This window comes from Xyrauchen texanus, chromosome 35 (assembly GCF_025860055.1).
Source record: "Xyrauchen texanus isolate HMW12.3.18 chromosome 35, RBS_HiC_50CHRs, whole genome shotgun sequence".
NCBI classification, from domain to species: Eukaryota; Metazoa; Chordata; class Actinopteri; order Cypriniformes; family Catostomidae; genus Xyrauchen; species Xyrauchen texanus.
This window is the reverse complement of record NC_068310.1, coordinates 8,422,920-8,446,747: the sequence shown is the minus strand read 5'-3', so window position 1 is coordinate 8,446,747 and position 23,828 is coordinate 8,422,920. Positions and strand designations below refer to the sequence as shown.

General features: G+C 36.3%; 1 protein-coding gene across 1 annotated transcript; it reads right to left on the bottom strand.

Moving 5' to 3' along the window:
- Window positions 1–787: 787 nt before the first annotated feature.
- On the bottom strand, window positions 788–23,326 carry tulp1a (TUB like protein 1a). The gene is made up of 14 exons (XM_052106473.1): window positions 23,076–23,326; window positions 22,962–22,995; window positions 12,956–13,118; window positions 12,570–12,671; window positions 11,782–11,901; window positions 9,101–9,211; window positions 7,866–8,051; window positions 7,532–7,614; window positions 5,957–6,127; window positions 5,566–5,678; window positions 5,348–5,456; window positions 5,159–5,257; window positions 2,174–2,345; window positions 788–1,938 (listed from the first exon to the last, which is right to left on the bottom strand). Exons 1-14 carry the CDS (start codon window positions 23,120–23,122, stop codon window positions 1,805–1,807), a joined length of 1,644 nt encoding a protein of 547 aa, XP_051962433.1. The 5' UTR covers window positions 23,123–23,326; the 3' UTR covers window positions 788–1,804.
- Between the last annotated feature and the right edge of the window lie 502 nt (window positions 23,327–23,828).

The following is a 23,828-nucleotide window of genomic DNA, read 5'->3' as shown; positions in this document are numbered from 1 at the left end:
TTACCAAAAGGCACCTGAAGGACTCTCAGACCATGAGAAACTATTCTCTGGTCTGATGAAACAAGTTTTGAACCCTTTGGCCTGAATGGCAAGCGTCATGTCTGGAGGAAACCAGGCACCACTCATCACCTGGCCAATACCATCCCTACAGTGAAGCATGGTGGTGGCAGCATCATGCTGTGGGGAGGTTTTTCAGCAGCAGGAACTGGAAGACTAGTCAGGATTGAGGGAAAGATGAATGCAGCAATGTACAGAGACATCCTTGATGAAAACCTGCTCCAGAGCGCTCTGGATCTCAGACTGGGGTGAAGGTTCATCTTCCAACAGGACAACGACCCTAAGCACACAGCCAAGATAACAAAGAAGTGGCTACGGGACAATCTGTGAATATCCTTGAGTGGTCCAGCCAGAGCCCAGACTTGAACCCATTTGAACATCTCTGAGATGTGAAAATGGCTGTGCACTGACGCTCAACATCCAAACTGATGGAAATTGAGAGGTCCTGTAAAGAACAATGGGAGAAACTGCCCAAAAATAGGTGTTTCATGCTTGTAGCATCATACACAAAAAGACTTGAGGCTGTAATTGGTGACAAAGGTGCTTCAACAAAGTATTGAGCAAAGGCTGTGAATACTTATGTACATGTGATTGGTTTCATTTTTTGTTTTTAATAAATTTGCAAAGATTTCAAACAAACTTCTTTCACATAGTCATTATGGGGTATTGTTTGTCGAATTTTGAGGAAAATAATTAATTTAATCCATTTTGGAATAAGGCTGTAAGCATAACAAAATGTGGAAAAAGTGAAGCGCTGTGAATACTTTCTGGATGCACTGTATATCCTGCGTTCCAGAAGAAATAGAAGGTCAGAACATCCAAGTTGAAATTTGCCTCTTCCAACCTCAATGCGTTCCAGTCAATCACACATCGTGACCACATGCACACATGTCAAATACACAACCTTCCAGATGTTAGCTAGCTGGCCATCTACCAGCTATTTAATAAGCAAAATAGATGAAAATTTTGGCATTGATTGAAACAAAAACAATTACTCTTAAATATGCTTTAGTATATTTATTGTATATTGCATATTCATACATTTTGTGCAGTAAAAATTTAGTTTTATGTTTCACAAAAACCTATCTCCGGTTTATGCTCTGTCGCAGCCATCATGGAAATTATGTCAAATGGTGCTTCTTGCTGAAGTAGATTTTTTTCACAAGATGGATGTCCAACTTCGAGCTGTGTTCCAGTCATTATTTTCAAGTAGGACGTGGGAAAATTCAGAGTTATGATTTATCTGGAACACACCATAAGCAAGTAGTATTCGGCTGGTCATGTGATTCTAAAATGGCTGCCCCCATGAGGAGACCCTCTCCATGTAGATTTAAACTGCTTTTATAAGGTTACTGATATGTAAGTGGTCATGATTTTATGCATAGTGTATGTTTCAAAATTACAATTATTTTCTTTAGGACTATGTACGGAGTGCACCTTTAATGTAACCTGCATTCATACTGAATAAATACATCACATGCATACACACATTTATAATGCCCAATATATGCAGCAAATATATAATACCCAGCTCTTGTATTGGCTGCTATTTTGTATCTAGGGGTAGGCAAGGTAAATCTGGAGTCTCCCAATCACATTCAGGCACAATGAAAAATGAAAAATAAATAAATAAATGTTCCCACATCAGCAGATGGGTGATCTTTCTTCATCACTCTTCTCAATGATAATGTTATTGTGTGTTGATTCAAAGATTTGACTACTGGTTGTGGAATTTTGTGCTTTGTTGTCATTCGCAGGCCAGTTTTCCATCAAAGCTGGACAGAGCAATAGCAAAGGCTTGCACTGCACACATGGGGTAATTATAGTCCAGAGTGAACATGTCATCAGCTACCCTTCCAAACTGCATCACAATGTAGCTATCTGAAAATCAAAGCATTTACAGTTAAAATGACAGAAAAGTCACATACATCGTATATTTTAAATCTGATAACATCAATAAGAAAAATCGACATCAATGAAATAGTAAAAACATTGAATTCATTTGGAACGCAATTTATGCTAAAAATCAGGGCTTGTGAAGTTCACACCTAAAGCACGCTTAGATGAAAAGGCAAGGGATGTTGACTGAATTGTCCATATCACCAGTATCACTCACTGTCTTTGCTGTGGACGATCTGAAAGTTCTTGACAGAGGCCTGTGTGACCCGACCTGAGAAGTTGAGGACGTATGATGCGGTGTCATCGTTCCAAACTGGTGTTTTGTTGTGAAGTTCAATCACACTGTCCATCTGTCTGTTCTGGTAGCGTACCAGCAGACTGTCGTTTTCCTAAAGGTAAAATAAAAGAATTGCTCTACTGTAACTGTTCCAAAAACAAGTGAACTAGATGGGTAATTTTCAGGTAATGGTGCCATCTGTGTGCCCTATAACTTACTACTGAAATAATGATAGTGAACAAAATGAACAGTAGATGGATGGATAAGGCAATCCTAAAATGTGTTGAAACAAGGTCTTTTTAAATGCATTACAAAAAGGTATTGATATGAAATAATTCTATATATTAAAACTGTGGTATTTCAACATTGCATTTGTGTGCGCTACAAATACTTGTACTTAATAGAATATCAACTTGTTTGATTAGGCTACGGCCACATTAACACATGTTTGTTTGAAAATACATACATTTTGCTCTGTTTATGCCTCTCATCCTACACCGAAAAACAGAGCATTTCAAAAGTGCTCTCCATTAGCTCATATTTCTGAAAATGATGATGCTAGGAAATGGAAAACTGAGTATTCAAAAATTGCTATCATGCTAAAATTGCAATCAGTTGTTATTGTTAGTCAAATTTATCTTGTGGTTCATGTGCAGGACATTATTCATGTTCCGTGTGAGAGTGGTTAAATGTTGCTGCCAAAGAGTGCCTGAAATCTGTCACTTATGTATGAAATTCATTTCGGTCAGAAATGTTATGCTGATACCGACCCATGAAGGCTAATGTAGGTATTAAACATTGAGTCACCTAGTTAAGTTGAGATGCAGCCAGTGCTCCAAAAAGGGGTGGTCGCTCCAAATCATCATTGAAGATATAGGGAGCCCCTTACCTAACCCTTTCCCTAACCTTTACCATGAGTGGAAGTGACGCCCCCTTTTAGAGCTGGCGCAGCTCCCTTTTGGAGTAACCAGTGGCCTGCAGCAGAAGGCCAGAGACAGACTGAAAGGCAGGATGTGATATAATGTCTTAAACATAACCTGGTTTCATAGAATCATGTTACTATAATTACATTTTTGCAAGATGATTTTTATGTGTTTCATTATTCATTGTACAAATCATGTGAAATGAACACTTAAGGCGCAACAACAACAATAACTTAGCACTATATACTTAGCACTCCTTAACTATTTATTTAAAGCAGACTCTGTGATAGCAAAACTTTATGATAATTTTATATCATTATACATAAACTACGTCAGAGAGAGATGGAAAAATGTCAATAGTTTGCTGCTGTGCATAAAAAGCATCTGTATATTGGCTCCTCATCCTCATATCCTCTTCCTCTCTGACACCAAAGGGCGCTCTTGCCTGTACCATGTGTTGTGTATACCGCACATGTTGTGTAGCATTGCTGTTACCGTAAGCACTTTTGGGAGTAAAGACCAGTCCTCCCTTTGATTGGTGAATGTCTATAAAGCTCCTAAGTCTCCTTATCTCATAACCTCATTATATATAATGCATGTTTTTCTTTGGCAGGAACATGCACAGGGCCTCTGCTGTCATCACTGATCATGAATTCTTTCATCTCAACTAACAGAGCAATTTTTGAAAATAAAATATAAAAAATGCACATCTGATGAACGAAGCAGTGATTGTGTAAAATAAATGGATTGTTTTACACAAAAGTATTGCAAAGAAAATTATAATTAATTGTGTAATTAATTAGGTTAAATGTGTATAAACATTTCCAGCAAGTTAAATGACGAAAGTTTATAAAGTTACGCACAATTATAATGAAATTACATTGATAAGCGCCACTATACTGTTATATTTCAGCATCTCGCACACAGACAGTAGCAGGTCCATGCGCATTTATGTTAAATGTAGTTTTGGGAAACGCTTGTAAAAAATTATGAATGTAAAATTGCTAGTAGAAAACGCTCTTAACCACTAAGATCAATTGTTATTGAGAAACGGGCCCAGATCAGTCCAGAGCTTTTTGCAATACAGTTTCACAGGGAGCCAATGATATTTCCTTTCTGAGTAATACAAAATTTCAACCATATTTTGGACAGCCGCCCTTTAAGCTCTGAAATTAACGTCACCTCTTTTCCCTCATAACGAAGACAAGCAGTTGATAGTAGCCATTTTATTTGAATATTCTTTTGTCCTTTTTTCTTTTTCCTCTTCTGTTAAAATTGGAAAAAATAAAATTAGATTAACAAATTAAACAAAAAATCAGGCACAGTGTTCAAAGTTTTTTCACCCTGTTCCTCAATCAATGTTCTCTAATGACATCTAAACACTTTTACTATTGCGCATGACTTGGAAGGTAATACATTTTCAAGTTTGCCATACATAGCTAACGAATTTGTCAAGCTTGTTCATATGCGAGCAAATTGTATGATAGCTCAACATGATAGAGCGTTACACCTGCGATGCAAAGGACCAGGAAACGAGTCCAGAACAGCATGCGAGTTGAAACGTGAGCTGAAAGTGTCACACTGCAAAAGCCCCGCAAAATGACGTGGTTGCATCAGTAATTACTTTTTTTTGATCTCACATTTGCTTTTTAGGACTATAACGATTAGGTTTAAGGTTTAGGATAGGGAGGTCGGTTTGCTGATTTAAAATTTGATAGAGCATTGACCTTTAAAACTTCATCTGTTTGGGATCAAATTGATCTCGCTTGTAACGCCAAACAGTTGACATTTCACTTCGGAAATGCCACAATATTCAGTTTATATGAAGCCATGTACAGTATATTACTTTTTGCAAAAATGTCACCTCAGTCACGTTTCATGAAATTGGGCTCATTAAACAATGCAAAATGTAGATGCAACTGTGTATCATAAAGTCACCATCTCGCCTATATTATTAGATGTCAGAGATCAGTTATAGTAGCAGGTTAGTAACTGAACTCACTGTTCGTGGACATATCTGTACTCGCTCATTGTCGTCATCCATTCCTGGGATGATCACAGTCATTTTCCTAGGCCCTTTAAACCCCAACACATTCGTCTCCTGGAAATAAACATCAGTTCTTTAAAACTTCGAAAAGATTTCAAATACGTCAGGTAAACCACTGTGGAATTGGTCGAATAGAACACTCACATAAATTATAGCAGCTAGTTCTTTCCGGGCATTTGACATATCTCTGAAGGCACGTTCAGGGTTAAGACCATTGTCAAATACAGTGAACTTGGTACCCATGAGATTTGATCTAAAGACGAGAGAAGGGATTCCACAAAACAAACAAAAAAATTGTAGTAGTCCAGTAAACCGACATGGTCAGAACACATACTCATTAAATGTAAATTCATGAAAGTTACCTCAACTTGCCGATAAAATTATCTCCACCCCGTGACAGGTCAGTGGCATCTATGGAGATCAAATAATTTGATGTTGCACTCTTTTTTCTTTTTCGACCAGCTAATAAAAAGACCTGTTGAACAGCGATAAAAGGATAAGGGAATCCCAAGCTACATTAATAAAAATCTAAGTCTTTACCTCATAGCCTTGTTTTCATTTATTTATCAAACATTTTATATGGCACTAATCTAAAGAAGGTCCATTAGGGGACAAAGCAGCACACCAGGATCCCATGCTGGTGAATGACATCATCAAAGCACTATCTATAAAGCAACAAATGCTGGTGACCAGTTTTTACCAGGACTTTTTACTTATTACTATTTCATGGAACCATAGTTTGGCATCTCCAACCTTCTTCTCATTGTCTAAATGGAGGTAGTAGGTGGGATAGAAGCCTCTGTCCATGCCACGCTTGTCTCGTGTCACTTTGCACTTGATGGTGGTTCCCTGAGGTGCAGACTGAAGAACAAACTCCTCAAGGTCATCAAACTCAATCTCTGGGGATGGAGGCCTCTCCTCCTCCTGCAAAGACAGACAGATAACAGATACAGTTTTCTTTGAGGTTGACATCTGTGTTACCTTATTTCACAGTCTTGATTTTATTGCCTTTATTTTTACACAATGGTGCACTGAAAACCGTAATAAGTTGACTCCATTGATTGAGTAAACTTGTTCTCTCAATTAAATTGAATATTGTCTCGAAAACTTGTATTTTCACTAAATTTGGTGTTCAGATAGAATTAACATAACTATTTAAGTTTTTAGTTGTTAGATGCAAGTAGACTTAACCAAAGTCGTTCTAGCGATTCAGTCAACTGTCAACTATGTTTGGAATGCTCCCGGGAGGTTATTTCCAGTCGTGCCAGTGCAGCTCATCAAAACCAAAATCACCAAAATCTCAAAAACGGTTGGTCAAGATTACAATCAAAGAGCATATTTTAAATCAGCAGTAAAATCTGACAAGGCAAAACTGGTATCATAAATTGTGCTTCTTCACCTCATATTATGCTCAAAATAAATAAATTCCAGCTTTTAAAGCCATTGCGTATGCTCGTTCTTGGGTTGATTGACAAGCAATGTCTGTATCTAAAAGGTGATTGGCTCTTTTAACTGTTGACCGTTGGGCACTAGAGCTCCTTGGTTGGACGTTCCAATTTCTCCCATTCATTTAAATAGAAGTGGCCCATCTTTGCTAAAAAGTCTCTGACTTAACTCAGATTTGATATTTAAAAGTTGTCTTTTCAATTTAATAATTTATACTAAATGGATTAAAATTTGGGTATACGCATCATAAATAATGAAGGTTATAACCTTCAGGTCAGTCATAAAATAAACATATTTCTCCACAGAAACACATATACCTGAAACTCTATTGCACATGCACAATATGATCTTAATTAAAGTTAAAAGATCCAATTTGACCAAACGGGACACAAATCACTCTAATGGTGACATCACACAAAACAACAATTTGCAACAAAACAAAAAATAATACTTTTAAAAAAGCTTAAAAATCTATGCATTCTTAATAACAACTATTTAAATGCCCCCATAAGTTCACTTTGATGAAGAAAAAATAACTAAATAATTCAAGCGCAAGGCATTGTGGGTATTCCCCATAGCCTTAATTTTGTATTCAATTGTTTGAATTTAGACATCTTAAGTCTATACATTTTAAAAAAAAAGAAGTATTTTAGGAACAAAGCTTTTCAATTCATGTTTAATTAAGACAACTTGATTTTTCCAAAGATGACAATATTAGGATTTAAAGTGTGGAGAAGTGACGGGAAATGAAATGGAAAATGGGACTGGGATCAGTACATGACCTGGGACAGATTGAATCTCAGGTGTCCTGCACATAAGTGCCAAGCAGTATGTTGTAGCACCTTTTCAGTACTCCCCACCATGCAATAAGACTAGTCTTACCTTTTTACTTTTTTTTCCTTTGCCTTTTTTCTTTTTGGTCACTTCTGTATCCTCTTCTTCACTTTCATCAGATTTAGCTAAGCCTGCATGTGAAATGAGAACAATTTGATGGGGGGTAGGGACCCATTAAATCTCCATTAAAACAAAATGATGTCTGTTTTGTGGTGCAAGAAACCTTGACTAACATAAAATATTGTATGTATATGACATGATACATTATGATACGATGCAATATGATATGAAATTACCCCTTGGTCCCCTTCAAGCCAGCAAAACCTTCAAGAGTTGTTGAGAAACTAAAATGATGTCTTAATGATTTTAAACGTTCACTCACTCTTTTTCTTGTTATTCTTCTCCTTAATCTTGTCTTTGCTATTCTTGTCTTTTCTCTTGTCTTTATCTTTGTCTTTGTCTTTCTCTCCTCCAGTTTGAAACATGGAGGTAGAGTTGGCTGTTGATTTCTTTTTGGCCTTGCTTGGTTTAGTCTCCGGCTCACTCTCATCACTGTCTGACTTAGCAGCTGGAAATGACATTCACAAATTTCAGTCAATGAAATCCCAAAGAAATTCCACCATTTATTGGTAAATTGACAACACTATTAAGACTATTTCCAAGCATTCTATTACACTACCAATATATGATGTGTGTCATTTCTGTGCTATAGGCAACTGCAACAGATTGCATTATACTGCAACAGCCTCTGCAATTGTCAGCCAAAACAGGTAGTGTTGCACAATACTCATGCCATTGGAGCTAGTGTTCCTACATCGGGCCACTCACACAGAGCAATGGTAAAAACGGCAAAGAGCTGCAGCAGAATTTACAATGTTCAAGGTAAATAAACCTACAAATGGCTTACTTGAAGTAGTCTCTGCATGTCAATCTAGGATAAGAGCAGACTGCTGTATTGCTTTTAACAGTTCACCAAACAAGAAAATAATAAAAACATTTATTTATAACCAAAATGTCTTATCCAATAGCAGAAATAGTTCCAAAAGAAGCCAAATCATCAATCACAACTCGCTGTCTGCACTGCTCACTAATTTGTACTAGTAGTGTTTTGTTCATGACCAAATCTATGTTTTTGAACAAACATTTTAAGTGAAGGAATTGCTCTTGTTCACTTCCATTGTTTCAGTTGTGAACGACTGTGCCAGATGAGTCAATAGTTGACTGATTACTAACAGAAAAATTATAATTTGTTGCCACCTACTTAAGTAAAATTGCAATCTTCAGAAATTATCATTGAACGAATCAATGAATGAAATCAAAATGAACAATAAATTAAAATCCCCAACACTATTTGGACAGTCAAGAACACAAGCAGAGTAATACAAATATTTGTTGGACTATTTATTAGCACTCTTTGAACAGTGCTCGTCTAATCAAATCCAAAGACTAGAACTGTTGTATATAGTATTTTTAACACCATCAAAAAAATGGACACACATGGCCTTTAAAGTATTTTATTACATTGTCTATCATTTAAAACTTCTAGCAGTTATAATAAGCAAAAGTCATTACAAATGCTATAGTCACAGTACAGTGTTTTAAGAAAATAGTAATTACCTTTCTTTTTTGCGATAAAGTCTGGTTTATCTCCATTTATCTGAAACATAAAAGCTGGTTCCTTTTTAGGTTTAGTTGCCTTTCCTTTGCTTTCTGATTCACTTTTGTTATCTGGAGAGAAAATAAACTGGATTAAAAATTTGTATTTTCTACTAACAGTTGATGTATGCGTCATTGGAGCCAATTTAGAGTTCAAGGAGTATTTAGCCAAGATCCCTAATGTGAAAATCATGTTCGGGCCAGTTCCTAGAACTCCCCTGGGGATATTCAGGTGTGGAAGTGAGCTTCAGATAATCAGCAGAGCTTCTAGTATTCTTTCAGTAAGGAAATTATGTCGGTAATGGCACAATGTATAGAGGCACCATAAAAACAACTGCAGGGTTTCCCGTTTGAATGTCAAAACAGGGATAACTCAGTACCAGAGAGTGTTGAGTTCTAATGTCTATTCTCCACTTAGTCTCATTGTAGCCTCTTCAAAGATATTGGATTTGAATCATTCTCCAGGAGTTCTGTCATCATACATTTAACTTGCACAAATGTTATACAAATTGAATAGTACCTGCATGAACACAGGTTCTCTATATTGTAGAAAATCTGTTAAAATGTATTTGTAAGCAGCTGGACTTTTCCCAAGTCATCTTTCTACTTATCTGAGTGGCTTCATTAGACCCCCCCCCCCCTCCCACCCCCTTCACTTGAAGTCCCCAAATTCAACTCATACATCTGAGTGGGGATCTTTAAGACAGCTCTCCTGTATTGTTCTGGCTAATCTTCTTAGCTCATGGGATCTACCGTTAATCCACTTCCTGAGTAGAAAAACCCCCATGCATGTGTGCATAACGACATTAAGAGTTACACACACTGAAGCCATTGTCTAACAGTTACCTCAGACACGATACCTAAAGTGTTTTGCTCTGCCGAGAAAAAACTACTAAAATTAGAGAAAAAACAACATACAATAGAGACAAAAAGTAGTCTATATTGTAAGGGCCATGTCCCAGGTTTTTATTTTTTTAAATAAGGATTGTAACATTTTCCTAGGAATGTTACATTAACACTGAAATGGAAACACATTTTTAACAGACCTTCATAATTAATTTATTTCTAATTTTAAAGGGATAGTTCACCCAAAAATTTTAATTATCTCATGATTTACTCATCCTCGTGCCATCCCAGAAGTGTATAACTTTCTTTATTCTGAAGAACACAAATTATGATTTTTAGAAGAATATCTTAGCTCTGTAGGTCCACACAATGCAAGTGAATGGGTGCAAAAATGTTGACGCTCGAAAAAGTACACAAAGGCAGCATAAAAGTAATTCATACGACTCCAGTGTTTAAATCCATATTTTCAGAAGCGATGTGATAGGTGTAGGTGAGAAACGGATCAATATTTAAGTAATTTCTTGCTAGAAATTCTTCTCCCTGCTCAGTAGGGTGTGAAATGCATGAAGAATGTGAATCACCAAAAACACAAAAGTAGAAAGTGAAAGATAAAGTGGAGATTCACTGAGCAGGGAGGATTATTTATGGTAAAAGAGGACTTAAATATTGATTTGTGTGGCAGTGCAGAGGGCCCAGCCCCTAATCAGGCTAATCAAGCCTCCAAGAGTGTAAAGGGAGTAATGGAAAGGAGGAGACGAGAACCGGCTTGATTATATAAATAATAGTTTAATATAAAACTGAACCAAAAGACACAACACACACACACACACACACACACACACACACACACACACACAGTTGTCGGGCAGCTGCCCATAAATCTGTATTTCTGTCACACCGCCGTCTCCCGTTATCCTTTATCCCTCTCGGAGGCTTGACTAGCCTGATTAGGGGCCGGGTGTATAGCATCACGACCCCGCCCCGCCCTCCGCCCTGCCACAATCTGTTTCTCACCCACTCCTATTATATCACTTCCGAAGACATTGATTTAACCACTGGAGCTGGATTTTTAGAGCTTCAAATTGTTGGTTTCCATTCATTTGCATTGTATGGACCTACAGAGCTGAAATATTTTTCCAAATTTCTTCATTTGCGTTCAGCAGAAGAAAAAAGTCATACACATCTGGAATGGCATGAGGGTGAGTAAACGATGAGAAAATTTTCATTTTTGGGTGAACTATCACTTTAAGCCTTTTCTGTGTAGATTTTATTGTTTTACCCTTATCCCAAACCCAGACATTCAATCTTAAAATATAAAAATCTATTATATGAATATGAATTACTTTAAAAAAAAAATAGGATAAACTAAACAAGGTGTGAAATAATCATAAACCATTTCAATATTCATTACGTAAATTTTTACACAAAATACGACTGTCCCTAATTTCGCCGTCATTACCACAATGCACAAACCAACAGTTTTGCCCCTAATAAAGTTGATGATACATTTATATCCACTGTTGGACATTGTTAGTGGATCAATTAAATCAACTAGTGAGAGTGTGAAAATTATGTTTTATGAGAGTAAAACTTTAAAAGTTACAAGGCAAAAATGGCCACAGTTAAGAAAACACCCCGTTACATTGGAAAACAGCCCCCAGCACAATGTATTTGAAATCAAAATGACTCTTATAATAACATCAATGCTACTTGACCTTTGAAACTAATTGAGCAAAGTTCAAAAGTAACCTTGCCTCCTGTTTATTAGATGCTTTATGTGAATGCACCAAACTGACCTTTGGCCTTTGATTTCTTTTCTTTGGTGCCGGTAGGAGAGCTTTCTTTGGGGATTTTCTTCTTTGTCTTTTTCTGTGGAGTCTCCTCCTCCTCATCCTCAACATCTTCATCATCTGAATCTGATAAAAGAGACATTAAGGACTAATCATGATGACAGCGATGACATTTCAGAGTGATAGCGCCTCAGTTCTTAGGTCAATCTCATGAAAACTGTCAAGGAAAGTCAAATTTTACATCTCTTTTAAGATCATAAAGATTTTATTGCATTGAAAATTAAGCACATTTAAACTCCCCTCCCATGATTCTCAGTGGCATAAAGAAACGTGGAAACATATTATTCTCATTATTGTAATGTATATAAATATATCGTCTATATACTTTAGATTATATATATATATATGACCAATTCTGAAGTACATTTGTGAAGTACAATAGGGAAGCATGCATCCTGGAAGTATTTATTTAACTGAAATAATTTGTCATTTTGATAAAAAAATATTTATAAAATATTTATGTAGATTTCATAACAGTAATGAGAATGTGATTTTATGTATTTATTTATTTATTTGCATAAAAGTACTGAGAATTTGGGGGTAAAATGTGCCTAAATTTCAGAAAAAATGTCTAAATGTCTAAATGTCTAAATAAATGAGTGAATAAATACATAAATGTCCTAAAATATGCTCAGTTTCTTTACGCAAAATATACAGTGAAATATTTGATGTTCTTTTGATATTTGGGATGTTATATGGTCCAAACAGTTTTCATTCTTATATTTAATCTCTACCTTTCTTCTTTTTTGGAGTACTCTTGATCTTCTTTTTTGTGTCCTTTTCTGCTAGTTCTTCTTTAACCTTCTCTGGTTTCTTTTTCTTTACTGATTTGCTGTCTAGTGAGAAATTTAAATAATTGGTTTTAACAATCAATTATTATTTCACATGCAGAATCATGCAAAATCAAAGCAGTTTGAACAGAATAAGGAGCTGCATCTTAAGATTTTGATTTACAATCTGAAAAATTGCTAATATAAATCAACGTTCATGGGTCTTTTGTTTGCCATTCATTTTATTTCCTTAGGAGGTAACAAAGTAGTCCAGATATAGATCAAGATCAAGTCACGGCAGCCATTCCATGTGGGTTTATTTGTGAGATTGCGTAATGCGTCTGACTGACTTTTTGAGGGTGTACTCTCCTCCACGCCTGACAAGTCTTCATTCATTTTAGCCTTGCTCTTTTTTGGTTTTGCATCAGCTCCATTGGCCTTTCCAGAATCTGCCTCTGGCTTCTTCTTTTTGGCCTTTCCAGAATCTGCCTCTGGCTTCTTCTTTTTGGGCTTCTACAAAGGCTTCATAAGGACAATGGGTTGCATTAATATTGTTGTTTTGGTGCATTTGTAAATTTCTGGGCATGGTTGCGTCTGGTAAAATTTATGGCTTACCCATTGCCATACATCAATGAAAGCAAACAAAAAGATTTTACAGAAATCATTAGAAAGATACATCATTAAACAACTTTTATAGTTAACCACCAGGAAAACACATCACAATTTCCCAAGTTCAAATGCAAGGAATTAAAGATTTTTGAATAATTATTATTTTAATTTTTTTTGTGGCAGTAGCATCATAAATTGAATTGCAAAAACTACTAAATAGGTAAAGTTTGTCAAGGCAAATTTGCAAAGCAAAAATTTGAGGTTGGCTTGACAAAGCCATAGACAGAATATTTAAAAAAGGATGGATGGATGGATGGATGGATGGAAGGATTGACGAAGCTGAATTTGCAGACTATATTAACAGTGGGATATGTTGATAACTGTGGTTTCTCCAGGTATTTCAGATATTAATATCTGATGAAACAGAATGTTCGTTTGTCTGTGCATGCATAACAACATTATTCTGGAGGCAAGACGTGTCAAGCAAAATGTGAAATGACAAGCACACATTTTTGCAGTGAATAATAAATACAAATTCAAACTTAAAAATAAATTAAACTAAAATCAATATAGCCTAAGGTGAAAATCCCGTAAGACTATCAGGAATTTTTAAGACACCATTATTTAGTTAAATAATAATAAAAATAGGGGCCTGGGTAGCTCAGCGAGTATTGACACTGACTAACACACCTGATGTCGCTAGTTCGAATCCAGGGTGTGCTGAGCGACTCCAGTCTGGCTTCCTAAGCAACCAATTGGCAAGGTTGCTAGGGTGGGTAGAGTCATGTTGGTTTCACCTCCTTGTGTTCGCTATAATGTGGTTCTCGCTCTCGGTGGGGAGTTGTGCATGGATGCCTCGGAGAATAGTGTGAGCCTCCACACATGTTAGGTCTCCGTGGTAACACACTCAACAAGCCACGTGACAAAACGCACGGATTGACTGTCTCAGATGCGGAGGCAACTGAGATTCGTCCTCCACCACCCAGATTGAGTGTTTCTAGAGTCACTATGCCACCACGCGCATTGGAACTGGGCACTCCAAATTGGAGAGAAAATAAATGAATAAAATAATAATAATAATAATGTTATATTTATATATTGCCTCACCAGAGTTCAAGAACACTTAACATTTTCAAATTTAGCAAAGTTTAAAGAAGAAGAAGAAAAGCATGTTTCAGATTCTTTATTTTACATAAGGAGGAATATTCCTAATAGATGAATACTTTATGGAGCATTTAAACATTATTTTAACATTATTAAACAAATGAATTCTTAACCAGTTAATAACCTTAGATATGAATATAAATGTGGTCAACTTTAAGGGGACGGAAATACGAGCTATATAGACGTATAATAATCACTTCAGGTCAGGAATTTAGCCACCTTGAATGTGGAACTCTTCAGGTATAAGCCACCTCCAGCTATTTTAATAATACAAAAATACTACATTATGTTGCTTTATATTGCAGGCTGGTTATATACGTCATCATATTATAATTAATTATAATTTTCATAAACACACTGGTTTGTAGTACAAATAGTTTGTACTACAGAATGAATGAGAGATCCAACGCTGATAACATTTACATTTATGCATTTGGCAGACGCTTTTATCCAAAGCGACTTACAGTGCACTTATTACAGGGACAATCCCCCCAGAGCAACCTGGAGTTAAGTGCCTTGCTCAAGGGCTCAACAGTGGCATCTTGGTGGTGCTGGGGCTTGAACCCCCGACCTTCTGGTCAGTAACCCTGAGACTCAACCACTGAGCCACCCTCACCTTTTTAAATAAAAAAAAGGCTATATCGGAGGTTTTGCAGATTAATGAAGGTTTACATGGAGACTGTATCGTCACACACTCGGTAAAGCAAGAAGCAGATTTTATAATCATCTCTTCAATACAATACTGCAACTAGTGAATGTTCTACTAAGTCTTTTACTATAAATACTTACATTAGATAATTATTGAGAATGTTATTCTGCTGTATATCCGATGGTTGTGTAATAGTTTATAATCCCATATGACCAAACTCAGGTCTTATTATCCTTATAGTTATTAACATTGTGAATAACAGCGGAACTCTGTCACACCTTCCAGAAAAGCAGCCGCTTGCTTACTTCCACGTTGCAAAATAAGGTGGATATGACAAACACTTGTGCTATAATGTCTACACCCTTTCTTAAAGACAATGGCATCAACATTTCTCAGCCTCATCCCAGGCAAGTATTTGTTTCTATACATTTCATTCAACCATTTGCACTGCTCAAACAAAGGGGTTTAAATCTGCTTAATTGGATGGTTTGGCAAGTTACCTCACATGCACAGAGCGCTCAAGAGAGGCCAGACTCAGTGAAGGATATGGAGAAAGTTTCATTCTTACACAATGTTGGCCGGCCGTCACAGCCTACCCCAGCCTTTTTCCATACTGCATGGAGTGGGGAGCATATAATCCGATTAGTTCCAATATCATATGCATATTTATAGACCTCAATTCAACAAAGAGCAAAGACAGAGAGATCCTTCATTACTGCCTCCATGGGGATTTTACTCAAGTGTTATGGAAAAACCCCTTTATAGACTGTTATCAGTATTTAAGTACAGAAGGAGTGATGGTTAATTTTTAACTGATGATTTATCACAAAACATCTTTTCTGGTTGGTAGACTAAAAAGCATATTAAGACATTCATTAATTGCTTGCCATGGTTGTACTAGTGATGTTTGAACAAATGTACAACCTACATAGCTTTTGAGGCAGAGAATTGTCGATTAGCTAATTTTGTCCAGAGCTGCTAAGTTAATGTTTAGGTGCATTTTTAATTTCAGGTATGTTTCCATGAAAAACAATTGGGTCATTGAGTTTCAATGCCATGCTCCAGTGGCCTTCATCAACCTCTCCCTGATGTACTGTATTCTCTCTCCTTTTCTCCTCCTTTTAAAAGTAAAAATGAGTCCCGAAGAGCACAGGAATCGACACGTGAGCCAAAAGTGATTAAGCAATTGCATTTGTCATCTCACATTTGTTTTTCTCTGACACTATCGGTTAGGTTTAGGTTTAATGTAGGTAGGTCAGTTTTGTTGATTTAAATTTGATAGAGCATTAACCTTAAAAAATTCTTCAGTTTGGGAGAAAATGTAACCCACATTTAGCACAACACAGTCAACATTTCACCTAAGAACTGCCGCGATACATGTAAGGGACCACGTAATGTCATATTGTAAATATGATGGCACGTAATTTTCATGAGATCAGATTGTGTATATAGGCCTATTAACCAGCCAGAACTTTAATTAATTATAAAAAATATATTTAGCACTCTTCACAAAAAAAAAGAATGTACTGAATGGTTTTACTATAAAACCAGATTTTGGACAATAGATTATTAAACATTACTAGTAGATGGCAATCTTAATGATTCTGTAAGTCTTTAATGTGGGTCATATTTCCAGGTAAACATGTTAAAAGACAGCATAATTAGATCGATATCATTTCCTACTCCATGTGATGTCAAGTAGAAAACATTAACAATAGCATTATGAGGAGTCGAGTGGTGCCATGCGAGGGTCAAACATGTGAATGGCGAGCTCTGCACATTTAGTAAGTTTTCATACTTTTTATGTCATAAACCTATGAGATTTGATACACTCTGATTCTTAACTGTCCTAGGTAGACAATATGTCAAAGAATTCAAGATCCTCTGGCTCTGGAGACATTAAAATATGCTTATGTGCTCAAGCTGAGGCCCCTGAGCTGCAGGCCGGAAGTTAGAGACTCAATTTGGCCAGTGAGGTGAAAGAGATTCAGCATCAACTGTTGAACATGTTGGTGATGCTGATAAAGGTTGTTGCTGGCTTGGAGGATCTTGCTGTAATACGTTGTTCGATCACTGCTATGGAGACAAAATTCACTGAGATGGTTACAAGAATGGCAGATGTTGAGAAACGGATTGATTATCTGGAGTCATCGGAGAGAGAATTAGCTGCTAATCCACTAACGACCAAGGGGGATTTGGAGCTCGTCTGGGAAAAGTTGGAAGACCTTGAGAATCATAACTGGTGAAACAACGTTCGAATTGTTTGAATTCCTGAGGACGAAGAAGGCAGAGATATGGTGAAATTCCTAGACAGGATCTCCCTGAGTCTGCTCAACACAACAGGCCATAAGCTGGAAATCGAGCGAGCTCACAGAGTTCCAGCTCAGAGATCTGTAGAGGGAGACTTTCTTGTAAGAACAACAGCATTTTCTTGTTCCCAGACTTTCGAATTTGCGAATTCAAAGAGAGAGAAATGTGATCGATTCAAGGAATGCAAGAAACTCTTACCAATGGAAGGTCGCTTTTGCACTGATGTTTCCAGCCAAACTGAGAATAGATACAAAGGATGGCCGCAAAATATTTACATGCCCACAGCAAGAAACGTCCTTCATAAAGTCAATGACTGAGTCAGTTATTTGTGGTTCTCATGTTGCAGCCGATTGGGCCTAACTCACTGAATATTCACTTGACTTGATTTCTTTTCTTAAACATAAAAAATATGATATAGTGTTTCCTTGAGAAATGTATCTTTCCCCACAGGAAGCTGAACGATTTGGGAAGATATGGGCTGGACATGTTTTCTTTAATGCTGGCTCAAGTAAGACCGGGGAAGTCATTACATTGATAAGTAAGCATCTACAATTCAAATGCCCCAAACAGATTAAAGATAAATTAGGAAGAGTCATTATTACTTTAGCAGAAATTCAGGGACTAAGGTTGATTTTGGCTAATTTTTGAACGCACCTAACGCTGATGATCAGGGCTTTTTTATAGATTTTGAAGGGATGTTGCAAGCCGCTGGCACCCCTCATTGGGAGGAGTCTTTAATCTTTTGATGGACTCGGTCCTTGAACACAGTGAAGCAAAAGTTTGTAAGCCCCCTAGAGCAACAGTGACACTTCACAGGATGTGTAAATATCTTGGTCTTACAGATTTGGAGACGATTGAACCCATCTGATAGGGACTATACTATTTTTTCCATCAGTCCATAAGATTTATTCTAGAATAGATTTTCTTTTTTTATATCTAAGTCCCTCATTTCATCTGTTGCTGATAGTTCAATTGGAATTTCTTTTGTTCTTAGGGGTCGGATCATACATTATGCCTCATTCATCAAAAAATCCAAAGCAGGAGAACTTGTGGAGTTGGAGGGGAATATTGAAAGTGCCGAGGCAGAGCTGAAGAGCTGAATGTCTTCTGATGTTCTCAGAGAATTGACCTGATTGAAATACAGATATAAACTATTTTGTCATAGAAGGTGGAGTTTTAGCTATTCAGGGCAAAAAAGCAGGGAAGCTTTTGACTAGATATATAAAGCAGAGAGAGTCTTTTTCTACCATTCCCTCAGTAAAATCTGCTGGTGGGGAAATATTTACCTCAGCCATTGATATTAATAATGCTTTTAAAGAATTCAATCTTTATCTCTATAGTTCCACATCTTTGTCTACTGATGAAGACCTTAGAACTTTGTTGAACCATTAGAACTCCTAAACTGATGACTGAGCAAATTAATTCTCTTGATTTTGAGATATCCTTGGAGGAGCCTGGCTCCGGAGCTAGATGGCTTTATCGCTTAAATTTTTAGATCTTATGCTACAAAACTGGCTCCAATTTTTTTTAGAAGTTTATATGGAATCATTAAAGAATGGAAAGCTTCCGCCAACCTTGACACAAGCCTGAATCAGTCTGATTCTTAAAAAGGACAAAGATCCAAGTGAGTGTAAGAGATACTGTCCAATTTCCCTGATCCAGTTAGATGTAAAAATAGTCAAAAATTCAGATTTTATACACCGATTAATAAAGTTATGATATCTCTTACATATACATATAGATCAAGTGGGATTTATTCAGGCCTGCAGCTCTTTTCCGATTATCTTACTCTGGATATGGGGCACCCAGCAGGGTTGCCCTCTTTCCCCATTTTTGTTCTCTCTTGCCCTGGAACTATTAGCAGTTGCAATAAAAAGGGAAGATAATTTTCCAGGGGGTGGTGGCCGGAGGTGTGGCACATAAGCTTTTGTTTTATGCAGATGATATTTTATTATTCGTCTCCGACCACATTAGATCTATGCCTTGCCTCCAAAGAATGATTAATTCCCTTTCTAAGTTCTCAGGATACAGAGACAATTGGTCTAAATCTGAAGCTTTGTCTCTGACAGCATACTGCCCAGTAACAGCTTTCTAGCCGGGCACATTCCAGAGGCCCAAACAGGGCATTAAGTATTTGGGCATTTTATTCCCAGCAAATTTGTCAGATTTAGTTTAGTTAATTTGAAAAATGTATAAAAATGTTTTCGACCAATGTGGGCAGGTGGTCTTCCTTACATGTATCTTTGATGGGATATGTTAATGATGAATTAAAATAAATTGTATTCCAAAATTTAACTACTTCTTACAATCGCTCCCTGTAGATCCCCCTCTCATATTTCAAGCAATTTGATAGCATAGCAAAGTCCTTCATTTGGAATGGTAAAAACCCAAGACTACGTTTTAATAAGCTGCATAGGCCGATTAACAAAAATGGTCTAGGCTTACCCAAGATTTTCTTTTATTATTATGCATTTGGCCTCAGACATTTGGCTCATTGGTCACTTGAGAGAGCCCTTCCTTGGTTTTGTATTGAACAGGAAGTTTTTGCCTCTATTTTGCAAAGCCTTTTTCTCCATTGCAAAGCCTTTCTATCAAACTAATCGGAGAAGTTAAGTTACACCCCGTTATATATGTACGGACAAAAGTGTCCAGAGTGTTTAATTTGTACATTTATATAAATGTTGCCTCAAGCATATGGCTGAACCCTAAATTATGTATTAATAAATCCCCTTTCTGTTAGTCAGAGTGGATTGTGAGGGGGGTTGATACATTTGGTGACCTATTTGAAAGTGGAGTGTTTGAAAATTTGGTTCAACTTTCTGGGATTCCCAGATCTCAGTTCTTTAAGTATACAGCTGCGCCACCTGCCATGTATTGTTTTTGGGAGAAGTGCACTAAAGCGCCAGATACTCTGGGAGAGGTAATTACTACTTTTGGAAAAGGTCATGAGGCATCAGTGTATTACTCCCTGTTAATTCAGAGTCTGGGGGTTGGAGCTTTAACTTCTATCAAGAGACTATGGGAGAAAGATTTAAACTTGGTATTGGAGGAGGAAGTGTAGGCTAGGATTCTAAAAAATGTCAAGTCTGCATCTAGAAAGGCTATAATATGGAATATTCTGGGAAGTTAAACTCAATCCACAGCATTTGTAGCTTAATTTTGATCACCACAAAAATGGCTTTTGACTCGTCCCTCCTTTTCTTAAAAAAAAATCTGGGTTCCGGTGAGGCAATTACGATGGAATTGAATGGGAACCAATTTTTTAATATTAAAATACGCCCAGTTTCACAATTTTAGCCAGAAGACATAAAGGATATGCATGTCAACATAATTTTAGAGTGATAAACTCACTTACTAACCTTTTCTGTGTAAAGTTATAGCCAAATGTACAACTTTGTTGCCATGACGATGTAATGTCAACAAACCCTTAAATCCTAAAATGACTTAAAAAAATGACGATTTAAACAACTTTACAGCTCATATAATAAACAAGTTTTAACAGAAGAAGAATAACAGAAGAAGTATAAGTGCAAGTAAAATTTTAAGCTTCACATTTCTGCCTTTAAACTCTCCAAATATTGGCGCCATTCACATCCATTGTAAGTGCCTCACTTGCCGCGATTTTTGCTCTTTTTGTTTTTAAAGAAAAGGAGGATATATATATATATATATTAGTATTTTTTATTTTTTTTAGGGCTGTCAATCGATTACAATTTTTAATCGAATTAATTACATGGTGTGCCGATTAATTAATCACGATTAATCACATTTAATCGCATATACAAATATTTTATTATTGTTATATGAAAGCCCCTCATATAACAATAATTCAATATATAATGATTAAATAATTATACAGTTATCTTATTATTAAAAATTATATATGTATAAAATAAAAAATATTCAGATAATTAAAATGCTTTACATTCTTGTAGCAGAAAAGTTAATCATTGATAAGGCCATACAAAAAGCAGCTTTAGAATACAATGTATTGTTTTCTACCATATTATTGAACATAAGCCAATCATTGGCATACAGTTCACAGCAATCCATTTCAGAAGTGAATTTGTTATGAAGATTTATTATGAGGGCTTGTTTAAGGACCCGTCAATATACACCTGCATCAGACATGCTTTTGTAGCGTCTCGGGTTTGTTGCGTCATAAACATAAAATGTTTAGTTCAATGTTTCAAGTAAAATATAGTTTAATACTCAATCTTTAAACACACCTTGAGATCCCTTAGTTCGCATTTGCACTTCTTCGAGTGTTTTGAACGCAAGAACGTAACGCATGTTTGTGTTGTTCTGCCTACTGGAGTGCTTTCTTCAATGTATAAACTGCTCGTTGCTCATAAAGCTGAAGTTTCACTTACTGCCCTCTGGAGTAAACAGGTGGTACTACAAGCGTGCATTTCTCAGGAATCTTCCTTATTACGGTCCAGGGGCATTGCGATTAATTGCGTGAATTTTTTTAAAGCGTTATTTTTGGTAAAATTAATCACACTGAATTAACTCGTTAAATTGACAGCCCTATTTTTTTGTGTGTGTGTGGTAATCAACATTATGCCACGATTGCAGTCCATTGAGCTTAAATTGAATTGAACCCGGAATATTTATATTAGCATTAACAAATCAAACAAAGAGAACATTAAACTCACATGACTAATTGAGACTTCAAGCAAGACAATTCAGGTAATATCTAGCTCATAGAAATACAATCTTTCTAACCTTCATAAAATGACCAAATAACTTATTCTCAATTCTATTAGTTCTAAAAACATCTTTAGAAATTACTGACAATTCTAACACATTTCAATTACCACCTCTAGAAGCTTTGCTTTGCTGTAAGACAACAATATCAAGTAAATGACTTCATGACTTGAACTTATCTCTGATTCGAAACACTTTGATCATCAACCACCCGGTTAGCAAACCGTACCTTCTCTGCAGACATGGTTAGTGTGATGACATCAGCTCAGCAGAAACAGTAAACGTCCAGGCAAAAGAGTAGAAGAAGCAGTCATGTGTGTTTGTATGAGTGTAGCTGATTATGAAAGCTAGTTTAGTCTGGAGGAGTTGATAATAGGATTCTGTGTAAAGCCCATCTGCCCCAGGAGTGACCAAAACAACACTGAGAGGAACGTACCATCTTCTAATAAAACTAATACTAAACAATGAACATGTTTAATTTCAAATTATTTCATCAGCATAACAATTTCAATAACAAGCTGAATTGAAAAATAGTAGGAATGCCAAAATATCTTTTTAAAGCATGAACTCAACATATTCACGTTGAAGCTAATAATCCTCGTTATCCATCATGATTTGAGAACTTTACAAATTAGCGACACAGAAATAGTGCAGAGCTTAGAATATTTCTTATTCACTTTATGTCATTATTTGTCTTTCTTTTAACCTTTTCAAAGTCCTAAATCTGTGTTCAGTTCCAGGTTTAAATGAAAAATAAAAGCATGATTTTTCATTGAGTTTTCAGATTTCTGAACACCATTGTATATTAGCACCATTGTACATTAAAGCATGCTTGTTATCGAATGGAGGCATTGATTCAAGTACATACATATACACAAACACATGCACAGCTAGACACTTGTTGTGCAACTCACCTGTACTGACCTTTCAGAGTCATCATTAGGAAGGCTAAGAGACAAATCAATATAATTGAGAAAGTAAAATACATTGACATGATTTATGACAAAGCAGAAGTGAGCATGACTCACCCATCTACTGTCCAAACCTCCTTTAAGATCTCTTTCTGCAAAGGCATCAAGTCACTGATGATCACTGGAGATCAACAAAACCTCTTCTCAAATCAACTTTCCAAAGGTCAATCAATCAGTTAGTTCTATATAAAAGTTGTCAACAATACATTTCCATCACCAACCAATTAAATTGACTAAACAAGTGCTGAACTAACGCATACTTTGAAAATGTTCCCTACAATCTTCCATTCTTTCATTTATGTGACCTAACTAGACATGACACAAAACGTTGCCTATTTTGTCTGTTTGCACTTCAAAACAGCAAGTGCTGTTTTGCATCATGCATTTGGCTTTAGCGTGCCATCTGTCAATGATAGGCAAACCACTCACCCACCCCCTAAAAACCAGTCAATATCTCATCCACCTCCAAACCCCACTGCTGGGTTTAATAGGATTGCCATCAGAATTAGAGGGGTTGTCTCTTTGGGGGATTTAGTACATAAAGCTCTGACATAGAAAATAATTATTAAAAATAATGCTGTACCAACAAAATTGCTTTTGCTTTCTGCCTCATGCTGACACTGATGTATTTTTCATGAATTTTATATTTATTTATTTTTTACTTTATTTTTATTTTGCGTATCCCTAAAATCACCCAAATAAAATGTTTACACTTTCCCAGCAAAGATCCAAACAATAACTTAAACTATTTCAGGAGCCAATACATTGAATGACTATGAAGTGAGAAATGTGTGCTTCATAAGTATTTAT

Excerpts from the sequence above, each read along its gene's own strand:
- tulp1a (XM_052106473.1), bottom strand. The coding sequence starts at position 23,122 with ATGCCTTTGCAGAAAGAGATCTTAAAGGAGGTTTGGACAGTAGATGG. Across the intron at positions 5,457-5,565 it reads AATTTTATCGGCAAGTTGAG|ATCAAATCTCATGGGTACCA; the intron begins GTAACTTTCATG and ends TCTCGTCTTTAG. Across the intron at positions 5,258-5,347 it reads AACTAGCTGCTATAATTTAT|GAGACGAATGTGTTGGGGTT; the intron begins GTGAGTGTTCTA and ends GTTTATTTCCAG.